At 46.4% G+C, this 25,861-nt stretch overlaps 2 protein-coding genes across 3 annotated transcripts; both read left to right on the forward strand.

Annotated features, from left to right (window-relative positions):
* Positions 1 to 475: 475 nt before the first annotated feature.
* On the forward strand, positions 476 to 1,430 carry TAS2R40 (taste 2 receptor member 40). Its single transcript, XM_052639102.1, is given in 2 exon segments — positions 476 to 1,125; positions 1,127 to 1,430. Coding segments are annotated over 2 exon segments (954 nt in total).
* A 19,136-nt stretch (positions 1,431 to 20,566) lies between these two features.
* On the forward strand, positions 20,567 to 25,364 carry GSTK1 (glutathione S-transferase kappa 1). 2 transcript variants are annotated; one of them, XM_052638851.1, is made up of 8 exons: positions 20,567 to 20,697; positions 21,199 to 21,280; positions 21,479 to 21,607; positions 21,933 to 22,033; positions 22,207 to 22,242; positions 24,241 to 24,357; positions 24,692 to 24,785; positions 25,060 to 25,364. In XM_052638851.1, the coding sequence occupies exons 1-8, from the start codon at positions 20,626 to 20,628 to the stop codon at positions 25,107 to 25,109; spliced, it is 681 nt and encodes a 226-aa protein (XP_052494811.1). In that variant the 5' UTR covers positions 20,567 to 20,625; the 3' UTR covers positions 25,110 to 25,364. The 2 variants fall into 2 exon arrangements, with proteins under 2 accessions (XP_052494811.1, XP_052494812.1); XM_052638852.1 differs by lacking the exon at positions 22,207 to 22,242.
* The last annotated feature ends 497 nt before the right edge of the window (positions 25,365 to 25,861 follow it).

Here is a 25,861-nt window from a genome sequence, read left to right on the forward strand (position 1 = left end):
TGCCCTATAAAGTCAGTACAATATGGACTTAAATAAGATAGGTAGGTTGGAGACAAAAACGGCAACCCACTCCAGCATTCTTGCCTGGGAAATCTCATGTACAGGGGAGCTTTGCAGGCTACAGGCCGTGAGGTCACAAAGAGTCAGACACAACTGATTGACTAAACAACAACAAAGGTAGGTAAGGTAGGAGGGTGCTGGGATAGGAGCCTGTCTAAATTTTTTTTCCCAATGAGCTCCTGAAAGACCAAGACAAATGGGTCTTGATGAAAAATGGAGACAGCCAGCAACCAGATCCTCTCATCATTTGCATTTTAAGCCTCTAACTTGTGGTCATGTGACAAGCAAATGAAGAAAAATTGGCAATAACCATTAACTGGAAAGAAAAAACATAATTACACTGAGTCAGGATCAGACAGTTGCAGAGAAGGTACCAGTTCTTCAGGCAGAAATCTGAACATCAGAGCCAAAGAGGATGGTGAGAGTGAACACGGATGCGATGGATAAAGATCCGACCAGGTTCAAGATCGTCTTCACCTTGGTGGTCTCTGCAATAGAGTGCATCATTGGCATCGCGGGGAACGGTTTCATCACCGTCATCCGCGGAGCCAAGTGGGTCAGAGGCAAAAGACTCCCCATTGGTGACTGCATTCTGCTCATGCTGAGCTTTTCCAGGCTCTTGCTACAGATCTGGATGATGCTGGAAAACACGTACAGTCTGCTGTTCTGGGTCATCTACAATGAGAAAAGAGTAAACATACTTTTCAAAACCATCGTCATGTTTCTGAACTACTCCAACCTCTGGCTTGCTGCCTGGCTCAATATCTTCTATTGTCTCAGAATCGCAAGCTTTACTCACCCGTGGTTCTCCGTGATGAAGAGGAAGGTCATGGGGCTGATGCCTGGGCTTGTGAGGCTGTCCTTGTTCTTCTCCTTTTGCTCCAGCTTCCCCTTCTCTAGAGGTATCTTCAACGTGTACGTGAACAATTCCGTCCCCGTCCCCTCTTCCAACTCCACTAAGAAGGTGTACTTCTCCGAGACCAACATGGGCAACTTGGTTACCACCCTTTACCTGGGGATCTTCATCCCTCTGATCATGTTTATGCTGGCAGCCACCCTGCTGATCATCTCTCAAAAGACACACCTTCCACATGAAAAGCAATGCCACTGGCTCCAGGGACCCCAGCATGGAAGCTCACCTGGGGGCCATCAAAGCCATCAGCTATTTTCTCATCTTCTACATTCTCAATGCAGTTGCTCTGTTTCTTTCCATATCCAACATCTTTGCCGCCAACAGCTCCTGGAATATTTTGTGCAAAATCATCATGGCTGCCTACCCTGCTGGCCACTCAGTGCTACTGATCTTAGGCAACCCTGGGCTGAAAAGGGCATGGAAGCGGTTTCCGCACCAAGTTCATCTCTACCTGTAAGGGCAAACCCACAGGGGACCACAGGACCTGCTCCAATCAAGCTCTGACTTTTCCTCTCCTTGACCTCTCTCCCCACCCATCTTTTCTTCCCTAATCTGCTCTGACACTTCTCAGGTAACTGGATTCATTCATGAACGTGAAGCTGAATTTTTTTACTTGAGATTCTAAGTAGAAGTAGCTAAACCACTCTAAGATGGATTTATGAATGCTCCTTAATCTATGGTCATTTGCATCCTGTCCTTAGCTCTTCTCTACTTTCTCCCCCACTGAACCTTAAGAAGAGGGTGACCAGATATTTCTGTTTGCCTGGGATGATCTCTGTTTGTGCCTGTTAGCATTTTTCATCTTTTCATTCCCAAAGATAGCTTGGTCTGGATGAAAAATTATATGATCACCCTACTTAAGAAACCCCACTAACCCGGAGTCAAGAAAAAGGAGGGCTAGTGACAAGCATCGTATGCATCTCAAAGGGTAGAAGGGACATCTGAATGCCTACAGATAAAGAAGATCCAGGAGAGAAAGTCTGGCCCAAATTTTCAAGTGGTGTAGAATTTTCTAGGAAAATGAAGCGTGAAGAAAAGGGCTTTGGACTTGGCTAAAAGAAGGCTGGGCTTCCCTGGTGGCTCAGTGGTAAAGAATCCTCCTGCCAATACAGGTCAGGAAGACCCTCCTAGAGAAAGAAACCCACTCAAATGGCAGGCAACCCACTCCAGTATTCTTGCCTGGAAAATCCCACGGACAGAGGAGTCTGGCAGGCTATAGTCCCTGGGGTCACAGAAGAGTCAGACACAACTGAGCGACTAAACAACAACAAAAGGTTAAGGATCCGGTGGCACTCAGATCGCTGGAGTTTCCAGAAATCATGCGAAGATGAAAACAGCGAGGCATTTTGTAAAGCCCAGTCTTTTCAGGAGGCTGGTTGGAGGTAAAGATGAAGCAGAGGGCGGCAGGTGTGTCGTGGTGGCTGGTCAACTGGATGCTCTATGTTTCCAAATGATAAGGGACAACTCGAGAAGAAAGGAAAGGAAGAGCAGCGTAAAGAGTGATGTGGGCAGGAAGTAGAAAATAGAGAGTGGCCAGACTGGAGGGTCATCTCTTTTGCTTCCCTCCTGGGTCTGTGACAATATACGCGCACCAGTGCCTCTGGCTTTACCAGTTCCGGGTCAGCTGGCAGAACTAGCAGGGTGGGGCAGGGTATCTAGCAGGGGCTGCTGGACAAGCAAACACTACTTACTGCTCACTGTCGCTCTCCAGAATGAGACCCGCAGCAGAGCCTCTGAAGGCTGATCACAGACTTAGACAGCCCTCCTCCCAGATATCTTGGAACCAGAAGTTAGGAGGTTGGGTTTTCTTATATTGGGCATTTTAAAAATCAGAATTACTAAAGTAACTGAGGGAAAAAATGCTACTGATCATATCAAGCCTAAGAGGCTAAGTGAAAATGTGAGGTCATTGGCAAATGCTAAATTCTGAGTTCCTGGACCTTTGAGCACTTTTTTCAGAGAGTCCCTTACCTCCTAAGTGACAAAAAAAAGAAAAAAAAAAAAAATCACGCATACACACACACACAAATTCACTCACATTCATCTCTTTATACTTCAAATAGCTTGGTACTTACTCAACTGGAAAGGAAAATGTTTATAGAAAACATACTCTTTTGATAGCTTTCCTAAGTGAAATTTATTTAAAACTGTTTAAGGTTGGCAGGACAGTTATCGTAAAAAAAAAAAAAAAAAAAAGATTTTGAAGTTTCATTTCAATGCCTAAAGAAAAGAGAAATACACATTTTTTCCAAATAATACAAGCACTAATACCTACTAAAAAACAGAAAATGGATTCAAATTCATCATGTCATTAATATGAACACTGCCAAGAAAACAAACTGTATAATCCCTCTCCGTGCTTATTATGAAGAAATAGTATCTCATTTGCAAAAGCCGAAGGAGGCAGAGAGCTAACAAGAGCTTTAAGGATGATGACATCCTTATCAATACTGTATGTTGCCCTACTTTAACCAGATCAAGTTCTCTCCTCGCTATTCCTCCCTCCCTCCCCTTTTTTTCTTGCTTTCTGTAGAATGCACCCAAAGTTCCACAATGGGCCAGACTACCCTGTCTTCAAATTGGTTGGCTTTGGACAGAAACCAACATTTCTAAGGGATCCACTTTGCAAACTCTGCACAACACCTCTGTCCCCTGGGAGCAGTTGAAAGTTATGGCAGGAAGGATTTCTTTACCCACAAAGTCACCCCCCACATTATCCACTACGTGGAGCAGTCTCTACTGAATAAGAGACAAGAAAGCAGAAATTCAATCGACCGGTAACAAGTCTTGAGATGAGCGAGGTGGGGCTGAAGCCAAGGGCAGAAATCAGAAGCCATGGGCGAAGGGCAGGAAAAGACACCGGGAGGGAAGGGGGCCCTCCACCCAAAGTCCCCGTGGAGAGAAGCACACTCCTTACAGGGAGGTGGAGAACAGGAATTTACTCAGAAAGGTGGGTTTGTGGGAAGAGGTAGGACAAACAAAGTGGGGAGCCAGTCCTCAGTGTATGAAAGCTGGGGGGCTCTCTGGACCCCTTCCCTGGACCAAGAGGCATTGCCTTTTACAAGAGACTTGATGGTTGTCGGGAAAATGGTCAGCTCCAGGGTGCTCTGCAGGGAGGTCACGGGTTACTGGCAATTAGAAATTTCTAAGAAGGAAGATGGATGCATTCTGGAGCCAGGGATGTGACCCAGATGGCCCAGGCAGGGCAGACTCAGGGAAGAAAACAGCAGTGCTGAGGTGAGGGTGGAGAACAGAGCCACAAGCACTGCAGGAGGGAAGGTGTGAAGGTGCTGAGCTCCGAAGACAAACCTGGCCAGTCTCCTTGGGAGAAGGGCTCTACTAACAGCTCCTGCCAGGCCTCCAGAGAGTATTCCCACAAACCAGGAGCAGAACGTCTTCAAGAGCTCTCCAGAGGAACTTCCTGGGCAAGACCCTTCCCAGGGTGGTGTGGTGTGGTGTGGTGGGGGCGCTCTGTCTGCAAAGCTGGCCTGTCAACCAGCCTCACTGAGGGGAAACGAGGTGTTTTTAAGCTTTTGGTTTGTTTCCCATTTGGTTTTCCTCCTTGCTTTTAGTAAAGGGTCTAAAGAATGTTCCACCCTCACTCAGCTGCGTCAGGAGAAAATAAGAGAAAAGTGGTTTTGAAGTTAGTCCAAGGCGAAACAGAACCAGTAATCCCGTGGGTCAGATTTGGTTCGGGTGTGGCAGAAGCAGTCAGAGCGGAACCAAGGAAGGAAACAGACCCATAGACTTAAGAGAAGGAACTGTGGTTGGGTGTGGGGTGAGGGATGATTAGGGACTGACACATACACACTGCTGCATTTAAAACGGATAACCCCCATTTACCTACTATATAGCACTGGGAACTCTGCTCAATATTATGTAACAACCTAAATGGGAAAAGAATTTGAAAAAGAATAAATACATGTATGTGTGTAACAGAATCACTTTGCTGTACACCTGAAACTGACACAACATTGCAAATACTCCAATAGATACTGATACTGACACTCTGCTAGGCAGGTAGAACAGGGAAAAGAAGTTCAAAACGGCAGTGTCTACAGAGAGGGAAGGAAAAAGCCCGGGAAAATGAAACAAAAGAAGGTCTGAGGACGGAGTGAGGACCTCAGGTAAAACAAACAACACTCCTGGCTGGCCCAATTTACATAGGACAGGCCCAGGGAGAGATAAACATATAAATAGAGGAGCCAAAGCCAGCTCTCTCTCTCTATCTCCCGCATGCGCTGGGGCGCTCTTCTCCCCAGGTCTTTAGATCGACGTGCCTTCTCACCTCGAAGATGGATTTTCCTGCTATCTTCTAAATAAAATAGAGCTGTAACACTGAGCTGTAACACTGATTTGTCTAAGAGTATAACATGGTCCACTCGAGACCTGAGAGCTATAACACGATCTATCCAAGACCCGAGAGCTGTGACACGCCGAGGGGGCTTTAATGTCCGTCACTCGAAATCTTTGTTGTGACGAGACAAAGAACCGAGGAACATACACGCGTGACAACTCCAACAGAAAATAAAGAGTTTAAAAAATTACTAAAATATATATTTTTTTAAGGAAACAGCCATAAAACAAGACATTTTAAAAAAAGAATCCCAAGGTGGAACATTCATGGAAAAAATCTCACCTCAGCAACTGCACCCGTCTCCCAAGTCCCACCTTCCTCTCTCCTACCCTGTGGTCCCCAGAGTCAAGATGACTTAAGCTTGGGGTCCTGGCTTGGCTACTTACGGGTCTGTGACTCAGGCGTGTTACTGCCTGTCTCTGAACTTCAGTTTCTGTATCTGTAAAATGGGAATAATGATAAGAATATCGACCGCCTAGGATTTTCTGTCTCAGCCTCAGAAATGAGTGAGAGAAAACACTGGCCCAGAGTAAGCGCTCAGGGACCATTGGCTGTTCATTGTCTAAAGGTGAGGGATGGGAGGCTGAGAGGCAGGGTGTTGGAGAATGAGGACACTCAAAGCAGGTCAGATGAGAAAAGGCCACAGCCCAGACTGAGCCGGATGCACACAGAGGACCAGTCCCGAACCAGGGACTCCAGCAGAACACAGCTTAATCTGTAGCAGCTCACCCACCCCAGCAGGGAGGGAGGAAGAGGGGGCACCCTGAAGGGTCCAGCTCCTGCACCCACTCCTGACAACATCAGAAAGACTCCAGGGTTTAGCGCCTTGGCAGTGGTTCAAGTCTCTGTCTGGAACAAAGCAGGGCACTGGGTCAGGAGTCAGCAAACCCTCGGTCGAGCCTCACAGTAACTATCTGAGGCTCTGTGGGCCCCTGTCACAAGTCCTCCAGGTTCTTCTGAAGCACAAAACCCACGAGAGGCAACGTGTATGGCTGTCCTCCAATAACATTGGATTCACTGGCACTGAAATGTGAATTTCATATAATTTTTCACGTCAGGAAATATTCTCTTGTTTTTCAACCATTTAAACATGCAAAAAGCATTCTTGGCTCATGAGCTCTACAAAAATAGGCAGTGAGTCGGATTTTGACCCCCCAAACCCCAGTTTGCCAACCATGCACTTGGCACTTTCTCCGACCCAAGGGGGAAGCGAAACCCACCACCAAACTCCACTTGTCTTCACTGTAAACCAGAGACACTCGTCATGACAACTTTTGCCATGTTTCGAACACGGCAACTTTCCGAATATTTTTGCCACTTCCAATTTCTCCAGCTTTCATCCACTGCTTTGCAATCCCTAAAACACAACCCTTTAATTGTTTGTGAAAAATAAAGACTCATCTAATGCACTGGTCCTGCCTCCCCCACCACTTCCCCCATCACCACAATGCTGTTAAGGACAGACATACAGGCCCCAAGTGAGTTTTTATCTAAAGCTCTGAGAGGGACCACCCTGAAGCTATTCAACCGATTTCAAGGAGTGAAGGCTGGCAGATAGCTTCCTGCAGAGTCCCCGGGAATGCTGTGGAGGCTATGTCTCTGACTCTGAAATGATCACACTCCTATAAACTCCCGCTGTCACACTGGACTCTTGGCTGCCTTTCTCTTCGTGGATCTGATCCAGGGGCAGAGCTTACATCTTTGCATTATTTCAGACAGTAGGTAACTGGCTGGTTTACTATACGATGGCAGGAGAGGCCTAGCATCTGTGTGGCACCAGAGAAGGACCTGGAAGATCCTTGGTGTCAAAGATCTAGACTTGAGCCTCCACTTGGGTGATCTTTGGAAAGTCACTAAACCTTTCTCAGCCTCAGTTTCCCTGCCAAGGAAACAGCGATGATGGGAATATTCACTTCAAAGGGTTGTTTGGAGGTTCAGAGGAAATAATACATTTGTGCGTAATAAACCAGAAACCTCCATATGAAAATAAACGCATTCATTCATTCAACAAAAGTGTACTGTATATGGGCCACTCCCTGAACTGGATGCTGAGAACTCAAAGGTTAAGGCAAAAAAACTTTCACCTCCCTGAGCTCAGAGGCTGGGAAAGAACAACTCGTTAAACTACAGTGTGGAAAACACTTCAGGGGAGGTCTGTGTACTGCGGGGTCAGCGCTGTGCCTCAAACTGCAAAGGTTCATAATTAAAACCCCTTCTCTACAAAATATTACAAGTTCTGATCTTCCTGATTATCTCCTTCTGGGCTGGAGAGAGAGGAACTCAGAATAGAACGCTTATCTCTCAGTCTCACTGGCCAGTTAGGAAAGATGAGGACGGAGAGAAGAAATGTCCCACTGAGCATCCTTGGAGATCCCCATCAGTGCCTAAGGATGCAAAACACAGGGGTCCTGTTACCTGCGGCCCTCCCTAGGGAAAGCTGCTGTTTGCATTTCCTCCCCCAGAGCCTTCAGAGACTGCAAATAAATCCCTGGTTTATTCAAACCAGATGCTACAATATATCATGGTTGGAAGCCCTGAGTGCACCTGGGACCATGAGAGACAGAAACACTTCACAGAGAGAGGATGGCAATTCAACTCTTAGGAAAGACAGGAGACCTCATGGAATCCCGGTTTGGCTTCTAATCTCATCTCACTTAGTGGAAGAGGTCCTCAACTCACCTTCTACTCATCAACACGGCAAGAAACATGTGCTTGCCTATGGATTCAAAGGCCTGGAAAGATGCCTTGGAAAACTCATCTGTACAGGGGCCTGCAGCCACCGTCCAGCACTACCTCCTAGTCATGATTTGGCTTCCCAAGGGAGAACAGAATATCTGTCAGGAGACTGGTGTGGGGGTGTGGGCGAGAGAAGCGGGACTCTGGATCCTTTGCTGAGGTTGCAGACAGAAGGAACTGTGGTTTAACTCCTATCCTCACCACTCACTCCTCGCCTGCCACCTCTGATCACCTGCCCGAGCAGGGGATCTATCCCAGGCTCCCCACCCAACCTGTGTTAGTCACTCAGTCGTGTCCTATTCTTTGGGACCCCTTGGACTATCGTCTGCCAGGCTCCTCTGTCTGTGGAATTCTCCAGGCAAGAATACTGGAGTGGGTTGCCATTACCTTCCCCAGGGGAACTTCCCAACCCAAGAATCGAACTTGGTTTTCCTGCACTGCACAGATTCTTTACCATCTGAGCCACCATGGAAGCCCTCGCCCTACCTGAGATGGTCCTTATAGGCAGCAGCATCAAGAAGTAGGACTGGGTGAAGTCCTCTGTGCTCATCGTGGAGGGTGTGGAGACAGCAACAGAAAGGAGATAAAGTCACAGGCAAGCTCTGGCCACAGAGGGACTGAGGTACAAGAAAGGAAAGGCCATGTGACCCAGTGGGTCTCTGGTTGAGCAGATGATGGAACAATGCTCCAGGGAATCAGTACCCAGACAGCTTGGTGGATGAAGCTCAAAGTCCAAGCTGAAAACAGACAGTCGGATCTACTCTCCACACTGCCTAAGGCAGCCTGCTGACAAAGGAAGACTCAGTTCAGTTCAGTCGCTCAGTCGTGTCCGATTCTTTGCAACCCCATGAATCACAGCACGCCAGGCCTCCCTGTCCATCACCATCTCCCGGAGTTCACTCAGACTCACGTCCATCAAGTCAGTGATGCCATCCAGCCATCTCATCCTCTGTTGTCCCCTTCTCCTCCTGCCCCCAATCCCTCCCAGCATCAGAGTCTTTTCCAATGAGTCAACTCTTCGCATCAGGTGGCCAAAGTACTGGAGTTTCAGCTTTAGCATCATTCCTTCCAAAGAAATCCCAGGGTTGATCTCCTTCAGAATGGACTGGTTGGATCTCCTTGCAGTCCAAGGGACTCTCAAGAGTCTTCTCCAACACCACACTTCAAAAGCATCAATTCTTCAGCGCTCAGCCTTCTTCACAGTCCAACTCTCACATCCATACATGACCACAGGAAAAACCATAGCCTTGACTAGACGGACCTTAGTCAGCAAAGTAATGTCTCTGCTTTTGAATATGCTATCTAGGTTGGTCATAACTTTTCTTCCAAGGAGTAAGAGTCTTTTAATTTCATGGCTGCAGTCACCATCTGTAGTGATTTTGGAGCCCCCAAAAAATAAAGTCTGACACTGTTTCCACTGTTTCCCCATCTATTTCCCATGAAGTGATGGGACAGGAAGCCATAGTCATATTGAAAGACTATCTCTTCCCGAAAACCTTGGGCCAGGACCTCCATCACGTTACTGCAGAATGAAGGCTAAGTGGACTCCATCCATCAGTTAATTATGGTGAGGAAGATGAGCAAGGAGGCTAAAATGATTTGCTCTGGACTGTGTTCAGTTAGCTGTGCATTTATGTTTTATAATGTTTATTTTTGACTAAGATTTGTTCAACTTTATGTGAGATTTAGGTTAATGAACAAAAATTGAATATCTCCAAATACTGCAAGCTATGGTTTTAACCTTTGGTTGAACTAATCAGATTGTTAGTAACTAAAACGCCTTTGCCTCTGCAGTTTATCTTATCATGAATTATTCAACTAATTTCTGTATCTGTATCTTAATATTAAAAACTACTAATACAGTTTAATGTTTTGGCACTGATTATATTCATTGTACCTGATGGCAGAAATTTTGTTTTGTTTTTTTATTTCAAAGGCTAAGTAGTAGCTGAAGAAAGTGTCTGGCAACTCCTGATCTGAAGAGGTCATTCCACAAAGTCAAACCATATGGCCTGAGTCTCCTTCCTCTTGGGTCCCCCATGGCACAGGGCTTTGTGATCACCTCCTCTTTTAAAATTCTCCATCTTTGACTTCCGATCTGTTCAGGTGCCTGGTTTTTCTCCTGTTTCCTTATCCATCAAGCGCCCTTCAAACACAGAACTCGTCACCATTTGTGCACTTCCTCTGCCACCATCACTAAAGTGACCAACCAGGAAGGTTTCAAAGCTGAATTCCCATATCTCAGAAAAACCTCAGTGTCTGGGCAAACCAGAGCAGTTGGTCACCCTAGCACAACCCAAATGACTGAGGCTAAATTCAGGTTTCAACTGCAGTCATGATATTCTCTTCTGCTCCCTTCCTTTACAAGCAGATATACACACACTTGAACTTCACCCATGCACCTGCTGAAAAGCCTCCTGTAGCTCTTCAGACTGGCATACAAAGCCCTGTACACTGCATCTCAGGCCTCCTTTTTCTGACAGATCTTGCTGCTTTATTTTTTTTTCTATTCTACAGAGTATAACCATCTACAGGGCCTAAAGGCTTGGTTCCCTTGTTAAACTTCAATTATGGAAAATTTCCAACATACAGAAAAGAAGAGAAACAGTACAAAGATCCTCTGTGTTTCACAACCTCAAGTACTACCAACATTTTACCAGTACTGTCTATTGAAAGTATTTGAGTAGGGTTATTCTATGACTCAGATATTTCCAGTAGCCTTAACCCAAAAGTTTCTGTGGGTTCTAAAGTAGGCAATTGTAGCAACTTTGTGTCGTTTCCGCTAAATGCGAGGGCCATTCTCAGTCTGTGTTTTCACTGCCTTCAAATTGCCATTTGTGTGTTTGTTCTGTGAATTTTGGGTCTTCCAGTTCTACTTTGCCAATGTCAACAATGGTTATGTAGGCTCTGCTGCACTTAACTTGCTCAGTTGCTTCCATCATGTTCAATTCTTTTTGACCCTATGGACTGTTACTCGCCAGGCTCCTCTGTCCATGGGATTCTCCAGGCAAGAACACTGAAGTGGATTGCCACGCCCTGCTCCAGGGGCTTTTCCCGATCCAGGGGTCAAACCTGCATTTCCAGCATTGCAGACGTAGTCTTTACCCACTGAGCCACCTGGGAAGCCCGAACTTAGCTTAAGTCCCTCTAAAAATGATTCTGCTTATTTTCCTGATTTCTCTGTCTCTTTGGCCGTTTTTAATGAGTGCTCAGCAACACAGATCCTGCAACTGTCTGTTTCCTCATAAAGCAGTTGGGTAATTTCACATTATTCTTTATTTTAAGGAGTTCTACATTAGTCCTAAACTACCTGTTTCTGTTCTCATATAAAAATATCAAGAAGGAAAATCTTAAGATCCCTTTGTCCATTGTTTTCTCTCAAAACTAGGTTTTAATTACTTTCCAAATCGCTCCTCCAGCTTTCCTAAAGAAAGCTTAGGACCATATCTCTGAATTATTAGACATTCTCACCCAGGGTATATTGGCAAAGTCGTTCTCTGGAAAAGAAAGGGAGGAAGGAAGGAAGCGATATTAGGAGGAAGGGAAAGAGGGAAGGAAAAAGGAGACAAAGAAAAGAAACCCCTATGTGTAGAATTTTTTAAATTTCCATTGTGTAAATTCACCCACCATGATGGAATTTGAACTAACAAGATGTCACTGGACCGGAAGTTGGGGGAAGAGATGCACACCATCCATGCCCTCTTGCTGTAGGAATCAACTACAACTGCATACTCTGTCTTCTTGGGCAAAACAGAAGAAAGATAGAACTTAATGATTCCACAGCTATAGAACCCAGATTTCAACATAGTACTAGTTCTGTAGATTTCAACACAATGCTAGTTCTGTGACCTTGGGCAAGTTGCTTAACTCCTGGGAGGCTCGATTTCCTCATCTTTAAACTAGAGGTAATAAACATCTCTGTCTCATGGGGTTACTGTTGTAACAAGCAAAATTCTTAGAATAGTGCCTTGCATACCTTAGCCACTGTAACGCATTTCATGTTATTATTCGGGACCGAAAATCAAATGGTGTTATATAGACTTACCGCCACTAGGTGCCACCCTCCTCATTTCTGCAGCACAAACCCTTTCTGCAGTTATTTGCTACTCAATACGTAAGAGGTCATTAATTCAATCACAGGAGAGAACTGACATTTTCTCCCCTTTCATCTCCCAGTTTAAGCTTCATATTTTCCTTTGAAAATCCACTAGGAACCCAGTTAGTGATCCTTGAGTGCAACCATCTGTAAAACTCCAGGCAGAAGTTATTTTCAATCTTATAAGAAATAAATGATGAAAGTGAAAGAGGAGAGTGAAAAAGTTGGCTTAAAGCTCAACATTCAGAAAACGAAGATCATGGCATCAGGTCCCATCACTTCATGGGAAATAGATGGGGAAACAGTAGAAAGTGTCAGACTTTATTTTTCTGGGCTCCAAAATCACTGCAGATGGTGACTGCAGCCATGAAATTAAAAGACGCTTACTCCTTGGAAGAAAAGTTATGACCAACCTAGACAGCATATTCAAAAGCAGAGACATTACTTTGCCGACTAAGGTCCATCTAGTCAAGGCTATGATTTTTCCAGTAGTCATGTATGGATGTGAGAGTTGGACTGTGAAGAAGGCTGAGCGCCGAAGAGCCGAAGAATTGATGCGTTTGAGCTGTGGTGTTGGAGAAGACTCTTGAGAGTCCCTTGGACTGCAAGGAGATCCAACCAGTCCATTCTGAAGGAGATCAACCCTGGGATTTCTTTGGAAGGACTGATGCTAAAGCTGAAGCTCCAGTACTTTGGACACCTGATGCAAAGAGTTGATTCACTGGAAAAGACTCTGATGCTGGGAGAGACTGGGGGCAGGAGGAGAAGGGGACGACCCAGGATGAGATGGCTGGATGGCATCACTGACTCGATGGACGTGTGTCTGAGTGAACTCCGGGAGATGGTGATGGACAGGGAGGCCTGGCGTGCTGCGATTCATGGGGTCGCAAAGAGTCGGACACGACTGAGTGACTGAACTGAACTGAACTGGAGAAATAAAACCAAAGTTATAGTAGTTCCTGTTAGAGAAGGGTCAGCCCCCGATACTTGCTTTCCTCGCCTTTCTCTTCTCGCTCAAAAGAAGACAAGATGGCTTCAAATGTGACTCCTCTTATCACATCACTCAATTCCCTGAAATGCTCTCCCAGAAAGGAGACTGACCTAAATCAGTTGAACAATAGTTTAAGTCTGTAAATATTTACTGAGCTACTGTATATGTGAGATACTATGGCAAGCAGTAACAATATAAGGTGAATAAGAACCATACAGAAAGGAACCTACCTATCACAAATTTACTAAATATTTGTAGAAATAAAATATTAATTTTTAATGAACCCAACAATTACGTTAACAACTTACATAGAAGAATAAAAGCATCTATGGTGGCACTGGTGGTAAAGAATCCACCTGCCAGAGCAGGAGTAAGAGACACAGTTTCAGTCTCTGGGTCGGAAAGATCCCCTGGGGGAGGAAATGGCAACCCACCCCAGTATTCTTGCCTGGAGAATCCCATGGACAGAGGAGCTTGGTGGGCTACAGTCTATGGGGTCACAAAGAGTCAGACACGACTGAGTGTCTGAGCACTAGACAGTAAGGCATACTTACCTCTTCCAGATATGAAGACATACTGCTAAGTTATAGTCGGACTAATAACACAGGAAAATGAGCATGAAAATGGACTCATTTATCCACTGGAACTTAAGATATGATAAAATGTGAACCACCTATAAGTGGGCAAAGGATAGATCATTCATTAAATGATACTGCAGATGAGGCTCACTGGAAGTTGGCTTCCTTCCTCTTACTTTGTACAAAGGTATCCAAATGGATAAAAGACCTAAATATGGAGGGTAAAATTACAAAATCATAGAAGAAAATATAGAATAATTTTGCGACTAAAGGGTGAGCCAAAAGCTCAAAAATTGGTTGGAGTTCCAGTCAATGAAAAGCACAGATGGTTGTCAAGGAGAAGACTTTCACAACATAACAGACCACTGGCTAGACTATACAAGGAAAACCAGGGCACACACACAGAGAGAGGCAGAGGAGACTCAGTGGCTATCAAGAGAGGCCCTCACTCTCATCTATAGCCAGAAAGGTCCAACAATAATATACTATTCTGCATTCATCAGAATGGCCCCAAATCACCACATGTTGGCGAGGAAGTGGAGAAAGGAAAGCTTGGTGTCGCCAGCTGGAGTGTGAAGCTGTACAATCATCCTGGAGAGCAATCTATCAGGACTTGGTGAAATAAAGGATTCACATATGCTTTGGTTCAGAGTTGCACTCCTGGGAACATTCCCAAGAGAAGCTGTAGCACAGATTCAGGGAGACAGAGATGAGGATATTCCTCACGGCCCGGTTTATGGAGGTAGGACTCTGAGTTTTCACTGTTGGGGGTGTGCTTTCAGTCCCTAGCTGGGGAAACTAAGATCCCTCAAGCCTCTAGGTTCCAATAAAGGGGAAAAAAAAAAGGTCTCTTTAAGAACGATTCCCCAAATTGCGTATTGTCAAGTATGTGTACATTAACCCCAAAGCCTGAAAATACATTTCCTCACTGATTTGTTTACAGCGTGTGGTGCTCTTTTGCAATTCTTAGCAAAGGAAAAGAGCAGACAGGGATATTAAACCAGAAGAGAGTGAAGACTGTGCAGGCCTTTAAAATCAGGAGGAATAACCAGGCAGATGCAAAGGGTCTTTTGCACAACTGGGCAGTGAAAGTGAAAGTCGCTCAGTCATATCCTACTCTTTGTGACCTCATGGACATACAGGCCATGGAATTATCCAGGCCAGAATACTGGAGTGGGTAGCCCTTCCCTTCTCCAGGGGATCTTCCCAACCCGGGGATTGAACCCAGGTCACCCACACTGCAGGCAGATTCTTTACCAGCTGAGCCACAAGGGAAGCCCAAGAAAACTGGAATGGGTAGCCTATATGTTCTCCAGCAGATCTTCCCGACCCAGGAGTTGAACCAGGGTCTCCTGCATTGCAGGAAGATTCTTTACAAACTGAGCTATCAGGAAGCCCTGAGTGGCTGCCAGTCGGCAAACATATGCCATCATCGACTTGTGCACTGTTGGCTACCATAGGCTGCATTAAAAATAAAAATTAAAAAATCCACCAGGCACACATGTCGAATCAGAAGCTAGAATGTTATTTTGTTTTAAGGAGGTGGTTCTGGGTCCAAGAAAGGGACTCGACCACTGGAGAGTTTAGAAATCCCAGTTGCAAAATACTCACTAGGTTTGTTCATTTTTCTCATGGAAGGAACACAAAGATAAAAATACTTGAGTGGCCTGAAATGTGCTTAGGGAATGACCTTGGAAGTAAAGAAGGAAAAGGACATCACAGACATTCTTTCAGGCACAGTTCCCACGGACATAGCTGAATAACAAGTTCTCTAGCAGTTTTGAAACTGAAATCTGGTTAGGGAAAGGTGATCAGGTGCCCTCTTTGAGAATAATTTCCAACGCAGGACACAGCCACCACAGTTTAGTGTCAAGTTCACAGAGGTCAGGAGCTAGAATGTTATTTCGTCCTAGGGAGCTGGTTCTGGATCCAAGAAAGGCACTCAACCACTGAAGGGTTTAGAAATCATAGCTCCAGTTTCCACAGGTTCAATTGCCATCTCCACCACGTATAAGCTTTATGACCTTATGCAAGTTTCTGAATCTCTTCGTGCCTCAGTTTCCCCATCAATAAAACAGGGACCGTGGTGATAATAGTACGCACCTGAACAGCCATTTTAGAGGACAGTTTTGTCAGTTTCTCAAAGAATTGAACATAAACTGAATGTTAGACCCAATTATTTCACTGCCAGGTATCTACTCATGAGAAATAAAAGCTAAAACATACTAAAACATGTATGTAAATATTCCTGGCAGCATTGTTTGCAATGGCCAACAACTGCAAATATTCCAAATGCCCATCAAATGGTGAATGGATAAACAGAATGTGGTATATCCATGCAATGGGGTGATTCAAAGCCCTCAGGAGACATCTAGTGGTTGTATAACCTCAGAAAGTGCCCCAGTTTTCAGACAGTTCCCACTTCTACTCCCAGCCTCCAGGAGAAACCATTGCTGTTTTCTACCTTCTCTGACAACTTCATATAAATGAAATCACTTGATATGGAATCCTTTGCATCTGTTTTCTTTCACTGGGCATATCTTTTGTCACAGCTGGAGCTGGAACATGCTACTGGCATCTAGTGGGTAAAAGTCAGGGATGTTACTAAACATCCTACAGCTTATGAGAAGCCCACCCCCCCAGCCCCCCAGGCCCCCCCACACATCCTCACCCCCAAACACACAAAGAATCGTCTGGTCCAAAATGTCGGTAGTGCTGAGGTTGAGATATTCTGCACTACTGGGAAGTGTGAATCGATGAACCAACGAATCGTTCTCTAGACTTGAATTTAAGGATTGTCCTTTCAAATTCTGAGAAAAATCTCTAAAAGTATTTCCACACCCTCTCCCTTCGCACAATTTAAAATTGGTCTCTCTAGCAATTCTATTTTTAAAGAAGTCCCCGGGATGGGAGAAATATCACAATTATTATATCAGAGGCCCTGTGATGCCCTGCACAGATTCTCTTTCAGACATGACCAACCCCCACTCAGAGGGTGTTGCCAGCAGACCGCTACACCTCAGTCAAGGTCAAGCCCTCCTCGGAGGGCAGCTCACACCCTATGACAGCTTTATTGCAGGGTTGGGGGGCGGCAGACGGGAGATGGCAAGTAAAGAGCAACTCTGAAGGACCATCCTAGCTTCAGAATTCCCTGGAGGTTGGCGGGGCCTTTGTTCAGACAGCATCACAGCCCAGGGTCTTTCTCTCCTCCCCCTCTCACCCCTTCCTTTCCAAGGGGGACCATCATAAAGTCCATCCCCAGTAGAGTTCCTCCTTTCTAATCTCCAAGAGTCAACTTCCAACTGTGACACCCGGAAACAGTGACTTGGGCTTCTAAAATTTATTTTGAAACATGAAGATTTTTAATGTATATTAAATCCAACAGTGACAGAAAAATTCCTGCATATTAACCTCTAGTGACAGAAAGCCATCACGGGTTATTTCAGGATAGAGGTGGGGGGAGGGGTGGGGTATTGCCAAGAGACACGAGGCACTCTGGGGGTGACAGGTGTATTCACTCTCAATGGTGATGGTTTTACAGGTACATGCATATGTCATCATAGATTAAAGATTATACTTGAAATATGTGTAGTTTGGGGCTTCCCAGGTGGCACTAGTGGTAAAGAACCCACCTGCCAATGCAGGAGACATAAGAGATTCGGGTTCGATCCCTGGGTCAGGAAGATCCCCTGGAGGAGGGCCTGGCAACCCACTCCAGTATTCTTGCCTGGAGAACCCCATGGACAGAGGAGCCTGGCGGGCTACAGCCCATAGGGTCTCAAAGAGTCAGACACAACTGAAGCGACTTAGCATGCACACACACATGTGCAGTTTATCATATGGCAGTTATACCTCAATATAAAGCTGTTTTAGAAAGAAGAGGGGAAGAAAGAAATGATCAAGGCCTGAGAGGGACTCTGAAAAATTAAGAAAAGTATGTATAATCTCTACTACAGATATTTTCAGTTTTTCCACTGGTTTTTGCTTTTATCCATGTCCAGTATGTATGTATTTTACGAAGGTATGTGCAGGTTAAGTTGCTTCAGGCGTGTCCAACTCTTTGCCACCTTATGGACTATAGCCCACTAGGCTCCTCTGTCCATGGGATTCTCCAGGCAAGAATACTGGAGTGGGTTGCCATTTCCTCCTCCAGGGATCTTACTAACAAAGTGATAATGACAGTATATATTAGCTGTTCTCAGCTATAATGTTGTCACACTGGTTTGTCCTGATGACCTGCAAGATGTTCCAACTAAATTTGTTATTAAATCATGTTGAAAATACCAAGTTTGCCAAGATTTACCTCTTTTAACATAGCACAGCATACCCAAGATTAGAACCACAATAATATCAACTTGAGTCTCTTGCATTTGGATGTGGTTTCTTATGCGTGGAAGCTAGCACACAGAATTTCACATCACCCTTGGCAAATCCTTAGGAAAATGTCAGGCACTGAGAACCAGTGATGTAAATACTCTGTTGTATCTTGGCAAATACAATGGCCTTCATAATTGACATTTTCCTTAAATCAAAATCAAATATACAAATGCTCATCAATCTTATAAATAAATCTCCCCTATTCTGCCAGTACAAGTTCCTAAAGGCAAATTCCTTCCTTTTTCAATTTTTCTTCCTGACTCCATCTCTCTGTCCTTTCCTGATTGTCTTCCTTTGTGGGTAGATAATATACTCACATGGGTCAAAAATCAAAAAGTGTTAAACATTAGCTACAACAAAAACTACATTAGATACAACAAAAACTCTCCCCTTGCCCTGCTCCCAGGCACCCAGCTTCCCTCCTCAAAAGCAACTGGTTTCATTGGGGTTTTTTTTGTCAGTATCAATGAACATATATGTGTATATGATATATTCACAGACCTAGAGATTATTTAAACTCTTCAAAAAAAGATAAAAAATTATTTGCTCTGTTTTACACCTTGTTTTCCCCTTAATATATAGTATATCTTCCAATATTAACACATAAAGAATTTCCAAATTCTTTTATAGTTGAAAATATTATAAATATTGGTTTAATGAATTAGCCCCGTATCGATAAACATTTAGGTAGTTTTCCAATCTTTTGTTACTATAAACAATACTGTAATACATAACCTCACAGCTCATCACACTGCATGTAAGTAAACATGTTTATAGTATAAATTCTTAAAAAGGGAATTACTAGGTCAAAGGGTGTGTGCATGTTTAAAACAGAAAGGTACTGCTAAACTGACTTACACTCCCACCACTTACATAAGACAATGGTTTTCCACAGATCCCTGCCAACACCCTGAGTCATAAACCTTTTTGATCTCTGCCAACTTGATAGATGAAAACATAGCATAGTGTAATTTTAACTTGCAATTTTCATGTAGACAAGCAGGTTTGTGTTTGAGAGCCATCTATTTGTCCATTTCTGTGAAAGCTCTGTTCATATGATTTGCCTGCTTTCCCATGAACTTCTGTTCTTTTACTTTGTTGATTTTTTTCAACTCTTTCTACACGAGGATAACTAGCTTTTTGACTGTGAAAACGAACCCAAATATTTTTCCCAGTCATTTTTTCGACTGGCTGGATTTTGCCAGATTTTTTTAATTTCATGTAATTGTATTAAGTGTTCTCTTTTTACCAGAGACGAGGATGAGACAGGCTGGGACCTGGAATCGTTTACTTAAGTGCTGCAATGCTTGCACTTAGACACACCTCTCCTGGAGCAACAAAATACAAAGAGCCAGGCTCCTCTGTCCACAGGATTCTCTAGGCAAGAGTACCGAAGGGCGTTGCCATTTCCTTCTCCAAACAAAGAAACTATCTGGGACTAAACATAACTGCATGTATGCACAGGGCAAATTCTGGACAAAAGATACAAAGAGACCAAAAAAACCCAACCGCCACTTCTAAAGGGCCTGGAGCAAAAGCTGGGGTTTGGAACCAAGAGCTGGGTACTAAGCATGCCTCCTGCACACACCACCACCTGAAGGGTGGACAAATCACCTAAGCTACAACCGCCCCCTGCCCCGCCCTGATCCCTGGATACATCCCTACTTCACCCCACATTAGGAGCCAGCTTGGTGTGTGTGTGGGGGGGGTGGGGGGGGGGGGCGGTGCGGGGCACACTTGGGGAGTGAGCAAGGGAATCTATGGTTTGCTCAGGAACACCCCCTCTCCCCACCCCGCCAGCAGGAGACCCAATGACGCCTTCCCTGAATTTTCTATCAGGCCTCTGATCCATTTCTATTGCATAGAAAGCACCAGTGGTCACGAACCCGCCTGCCACTGCAGGAGACCAAAGAGGCGGCTCCATCCCTGGGCGGGGAAGATCCCCTGGAGTAGGAAATGGCAACCCACTCCAGTATTCATGCCTGCGAAATCCCACGGACATGGAGGCCTGATAGGCTACAGTCCATGGAGTTACAAAGAATCGGACACGACCGAGCACGCTCCCACGCAGAAGTTCGAAGGAGGCCAAGAACTCCAGTCAGCAACAAGCCTTCTCTGGTTCAGAGAGGTCAACAGGCTTGCCAGAGGTGCACAGCTAAGTGTAGAGGCGAGCATTTCAAACCTCGCCCCTTTGCCCCACACTCCTCCCCAGGGCAGGGTAGTCACGCCCCCCTATCCCCCCGAACAGAGCGGGTGAGCACACCTGCGAGCTCCCCAGGGGACCCCCTCACCCTCGCCCCCCGCGGGTGCCCTCAGGGAACCCCCGCACCCACCAACCGCCCACTGGACCCTGTCCCGGGGGCGGATTCCCCCGGGAGGAGGCGCGGCCCGGGCGGGTCGGGGGCGGTCCTCGGAGGAGGTGGGGAGCGGGGGCGGGCCCGCCGCGCTCTGCAGGAAGGACGCAAGCGCCGTGGGTTTCCGGGGGCCAAGCTCGCTTCGCGATCACGAGTTTGCAGCATGGGGTCCGTGCCCCGAACACTCGAGCTGTTCTACGATGTCCTGTCCCCCTACTCCTGGCTGGCCTTCGAGGTGACGCCGGGGAGCAGCTTCGCCCGGGGCTTGGGGAGACAGAGGCAGAGGGAGGGGTCAGCAAATAGCGCGGGGACCTCGGTCTCGTGAATTTCCTGGCAGTGCCCTACTTGGTTTAGGGCAAGCAGGTAGAGAGCCAGGACTGAAGGTCACTTTGTTGATAAACGGGATATGGTCGTTGGCTCCAGGTGGAAGGAACCTTTATGTCTTAAGGCTGGGGTTTCCCATACTGGCTTGGAAGATGAGCAACTCCAGGAATCCAGAATATAAGCCCTCCGATGTCAGTTTTGGGGGGTGGGGTGCAGAACAAATAAAAACTGTCCACAGGAGCAGAGATCCTGGAATTGATAACTAGGAACTGAGAGAGTTTGGCCCTTTCAAACCAAATTTAGGGTGTCCTCCTAACCCTTTCTCCGCGCCTATAGACTGGCTGATCAGTGCCATCAAACACCCTTCTCTCCCTCAGCCCTTTTCACTCTCCGTCTCCGCCCCTCCCTGCAGGTCCTGTGCCGATATAAGAATATCTGGAACGTCAGCCTGCAGCTGCAGCCCACGTTAATTGGAGGGATCATGAGAGACAGCGGTACAAAGGCAGCGGTGTTTTTGGCGGGGATTTGAGGGAAGACATTTCAAACGTCCAGGGGAGCGGCCCTTCCACTGGGTCTCCTTATTGGCGGCAGCAGCTAGTAATATGTCCGCTGCCTGAAACCCAGGTAGATGCATCCCCCGTCTGGGACCCTCAGGTGATCTCTCATCAGTAAGCCCAACTTTCCCCTTGCAGGAAACCAGCCGCCAGCTATGCTTCCCCGCAAAGCCGTATACATGAGAAGTGACGTTAGGCTCCTGAGCCAGCATCTCCAGGTTCCCATCCACTTCCCCAAGGATTTCTTCTCTGTGATCCTTAAGAAAGGTGAAGAGAGTGGGATATGGATGGAGCATAAGGTTTCAGCAGTGGATTTGGCGATTTCAGGGCCAGAAAGGAGGGGTTTCGTTGATTCCATTAAGTGAAGGAAACTTTGGGAAAGCTCAGCATCAGAGCTGATCATGCAGAAGGTTGTGGAGACAGAAGGGGAGGGAGAGCAGGATGGATCAGTGATCAGAAACGCAAATGGGAGGCTGAGGGTGATGGAGCACTGGCGGGTGGGGGGCTGGGGGGAGTTGAGAAGGAGGAAAAACCTGGTCTTCATGGGAAACAAGCTAGAGAAGGCCCCTCTCCAAGTGCCTCTGCCCCACAGGAAGTTTGACAGCCATGCGCTTCCTCACTGCGGTGAAGATGGAGCACCCGGAGATGCTAGAGAAAGTGTCCAGAGAACTGTGGATGCGCGTCTGGTCACGGGTGAGGGTTGGGCTCTGGGCAACCCCTTTCGGGGAGACCCAGGATGACTTGGTGACCCTCCCCTAGGCCTAGAATCCAGGTCCTGCCCTCCTCTTTGTTCACTGACCTGGTCCACTGGCCTCCATCTCACTCCTCACTTCGCCACCCCCTCATACTGACTGTCCTCTTCCCAGGATGAAGACATCACAGAGCCCCCAAGCATCCTGGCCGTGAGTGTTCCCACTCCTCTCCTGGGTAATCTGAGGACAGTTGACCTCTGGGGGCAGAGAGGACATTGTTTATTATTGGGTGAAAGAGGTCATAGTTACCGGGGGAGAAAGGATGTTTGAGAAGCCAAATTACTAAACAGTTGGAACTAAGAAGACTCTCGAAAGAATGTATCACGGGTGAAAAAGGAAACATGTATTTGATGAAAGAAGGTGGTACATGTGGTACCTGCAGATGTGGAGACTTGAAGTAGTGGCAAGTCGTGGCCCTAAAAACTGCAACACAAACCTCAACGTCACATCTAAGAGACATAAAAAACAGGCTTTGGAAAGACAAAGAGAGATCACTGACTCAAGCCAGAAGTACAGAAAGTCCGAGTGAGAAAAGTGGAAATAGCTCCAAATGTCAAAATGTGTGCCAGCCATATTTAGATGTAAAAAAGTTTTTCTTCAGGATTAAATCAGGAAATTCAACACTGCATTTTTTCCCCTTAAATTTCTTACCCCCTTAACCCATAAGGGTTTCCCTTGTGGCTCAGCTGGTAAAGAAACTGCCTGCAATGCAGAAGACCTGGGTTCGATCCCTGGGTTGGGAAGTTCCCCCTGGAGAAGGGAAAGGCTACCCACTCCAGTATTCTGGCTTGGAGAATTCCATGGACTGTATAGTCCACGGGGTTGCAAAGTGTCGGACATGACTGAGTCACTTTCACTTTCACTTTAAGTTTACAAAAGATAGGAGAAGGCAATGGCACCCCACTCCAGTACTCTTGCCTGGAAAATCCCATGGACGGAGGAGCCTGGTAGGCTGCAGTCAGCTGAGGCATATTCAAATGTAATATATCCTCCTGTGTTTTCATTCCTGCAAAGTCTATGCATTGGCTTGCGTTTTCATTTAATATTTAATAATCATTTCCCATGTCATTTAAAACTGTTGGAGAGAATAATTGTTAGGTTCCACATAGCATTCCATTCAGTGGGTGTACTTCTGTTTACTGAACCAGTTCCCTGTTGTTGAGCACTTGGTCAAAATAAACTTCGCTGATGTAACCGGGTCAAAGACAAGAAGTCATGCCTGACTTCATATTTCCCACTCCAGGTCAAGGGGGTCAGGTTGCAATACTTGTCAACCCCAGCTATGTATTAAAATCACTTACAGCACCTGGACACCACCACCCAGAAATTCCCATGTAATTTGTTCTCGAGGATGACATCCAAACTGAGATTTTCAAAAAAGCTCCCCCAGGATATTCTAATATGTGCGGCCAAAGTTGAGAATCACTGATCCCAACAAACCCCAAAGTGAAACCTTTAACATTCTCTGAAGCCAGACGGTGGTGGCTGCAGCCATGTGCCCTGTCCAGAGTCCTCAGGAAATTCTATTGGAATTAGAGCCCAGCCCTTGGATTCAGGAATTCTGAGAAGTAGGAAGGCACGAGCCCCCAGCTTAATGTCAAGGGACTTGGATTCTAGCATTGGTTCTGCTACTAACAAGCTCTTTAGCACTGACCAAAATATGTACCATTTCTGGACTGGAGGCTCCTTGTCTGCTTTGTTTTGGCTTTTTCCCATGTTTATTTATTTGGCTGCACCAGGTCTTAATTGTGACATATGAACTCTTAGTTGCAGCGTATGGGTTCTGGTTCCCTAACCAGAGATTGAACCCAGGCCCCCTGCACTGGGAGCACAGTCTTCAACCACTGGACCACCTGGGAAATCTTTCCTGACCTGTTAATGAAGTGGTTGGGAAGCTGGCCTCTCAAAATGCCCTCTGGCATTAAATTTCTACAATTATGACTCTTTGCCACCCACTCTTTCTACCAATCTCATGATTTTGAAGGCAAAAGACATAGCCCCTCTTGGCAAAGATAGACCTCCATTCGTGGGTAGGTAAAAGTGCTGTGGATAGTGTGGGGGCAGAAAATAAAATGACCAGAGTTTTCTCCTGAGAGTCCCACCTGCACTAATGCAGACACACTTGTTTTCCCTACCACATCCCTTCAGGCTGCAGAGAAGGCTGGCATGTCCATGGAACAAGCCCAGGAACTTCTAAAAAGGGTCTCAACACCACAAGTGAAGAACCAGCTCAAGGAGACCACTGAGGCAGCCTGCAAATACGGGGTGAGCAATTCTGTCCCCACCCCTGTGCTGAGACAGAGAATCTTGACCAGGTCCCCAAGCTCCTGAGCCAAAGTTACTCCCCAACTGTGAGTCCTCCGAGATCTCCAAGATCACCCTCATCCTCTTCCTTCCTTTCCCTGGGCCCAAGGAAAGGAGGGAGAGAGCTAGATGGTGAGAGAGGAGACAGAAAACTCTCCTTAGAACCCTGGAACCTCTCATCGAATACCTCTGGCTACTTTGTGTCTATGACCTCAGACCAGTGTTGACTTGCAGCCTTCAACCACAGCCCTGTAACCACCTGCTCCTTCGCCCTCCTGCCCTGTTACTTCTCCAGGCTTTTGGGCTGCCCATCACTGTGGCCCACCTGCATGATGAAACCCACATGCTCTTTGGCTCCGACCGGATGGAGTTGCTGGCATACCTGCTGGGTAAGTTACACGTTCATACTGACTGCCCTTGAGCCCACCCCTGCATTATATCAGTTGCCCAGAAGGACAGATTCAAGAATTTTAAAAAAAATGTTCTAGGCACTTCCGATAATGGAACCTCATACAGAGGTAGGTGTGCTTGAGGTGGAGTGGGGAGGGGCCACCTTCTCTGCAGGAGAGAAGGAAGCCTTCTGTACCCAGCACCCAGGAGCTCTTCCTGGAGAGAATCCCTGAGGGCTTGTGGGGCCTCTGACTCATGATCTTTTCTATTCAGGAGAAAAGTGGATGGGCCCTGTGCCTCCAGCTGTAAACCCCAGACTTTAAGCCCAAAGCCCAGAGGAAGCAAGACGATTGGTATTAAAAAGCAAACCATCTGCTTACCCCTCCTCCACTGTGGGGCCCTGGGACTCTGGTTTCCTATCTGATAGAGGTTCTTGTCCGGTCTTGGGGTATGCTGGGGGGTGGGGGGGTGGGCAGGACAATACACTATCTGCCGTTAGTCTCACCGAGTGCCTCTGAGAACCTCCAACTCTGCTTTTCACAGAATAAACCTAATGCCATTAGGCATCATGTTCCTCAGTCTGTGTCCTCCCTTGTGTTTATCTGTTCTTGTTCCTACAGCCACATCCTGGCCACTCTAGGTGTTTGAAAAGAACAGTTCTTTGTGTGCCCCCTGCCCTTTGCCCCACTTTGGGGCAGCTTATGTGAAGGGAACAGGAAATAGTCCCTCTTTCTCTTCTACAGAAGCTTCTTAAGTCTGTCAGAGACAGAAAGCTAAGCCAGATGGATTCTGCAACTAACCAGTTGGGCACTGTCTTCTGACCAGCCATGGTGCCTGAGACACAGGCTGGGGCCGGAAGCCCAGGGGAAGTGGAGGCTAGCGAGAACCCCAGCATGGCTGAGCTTGCATCCAGATGTTTAAATGGGGTCCGGCTACTCTGACCAGCAGGGCCTGGGAGAGGCCGTGCCAGGAGACTGGCCAGAGCTGCCAGGGCCTGAAGAAGTTGCTCATCCCCTCAGGGTGCCTTCCCCTCGCCCACAAAGCAGATCCCAAGGAAAAGCAGGCCTCTCCCTGG

This window comes from Budorcas taxicolor, chromosome 4 (assembly GCF_023091745.1).
Source record: "Budorcas taxicolor isolate Tak-1 chromosome 4, Takin1.1, whole genome shotgun sequence".
NCBI classification, from domain to species: Eukaryota; Metazoa; Chordata; class Mammalia; order Artiodactyla; family Bovidae; genus Budorcas; species Budorcas taxicolor.

What these genes read in the sequence shown, in the direction of transcription:
- GSTK1 (XM_052638851.1), top strand. Translation starts at nt 20,626, where the DNA reads ATGGGGTCCGTGCCCCGAACACTCGAGCTGTTCTACGATGTCCTGTCC. An exon ending in AGGGATCATGAGAGACAGCG is followed by an intron (nt 21,281 to 21,478) that starts GTACAAAGGCAG and finishes TTCCCCTTGCAG; the next exon opens with GAAACCAGCCGCCAGCTATG. An exon ending in AGCCCCCAAGCATCCTGGCC is followed by an intron (nt 22,243 to 24,240) that starts GTGAGTGTTCCC and finishes ACATCCCTTCAG; the next exon opens with GCTGCAGAGAAGGCTGGCAT.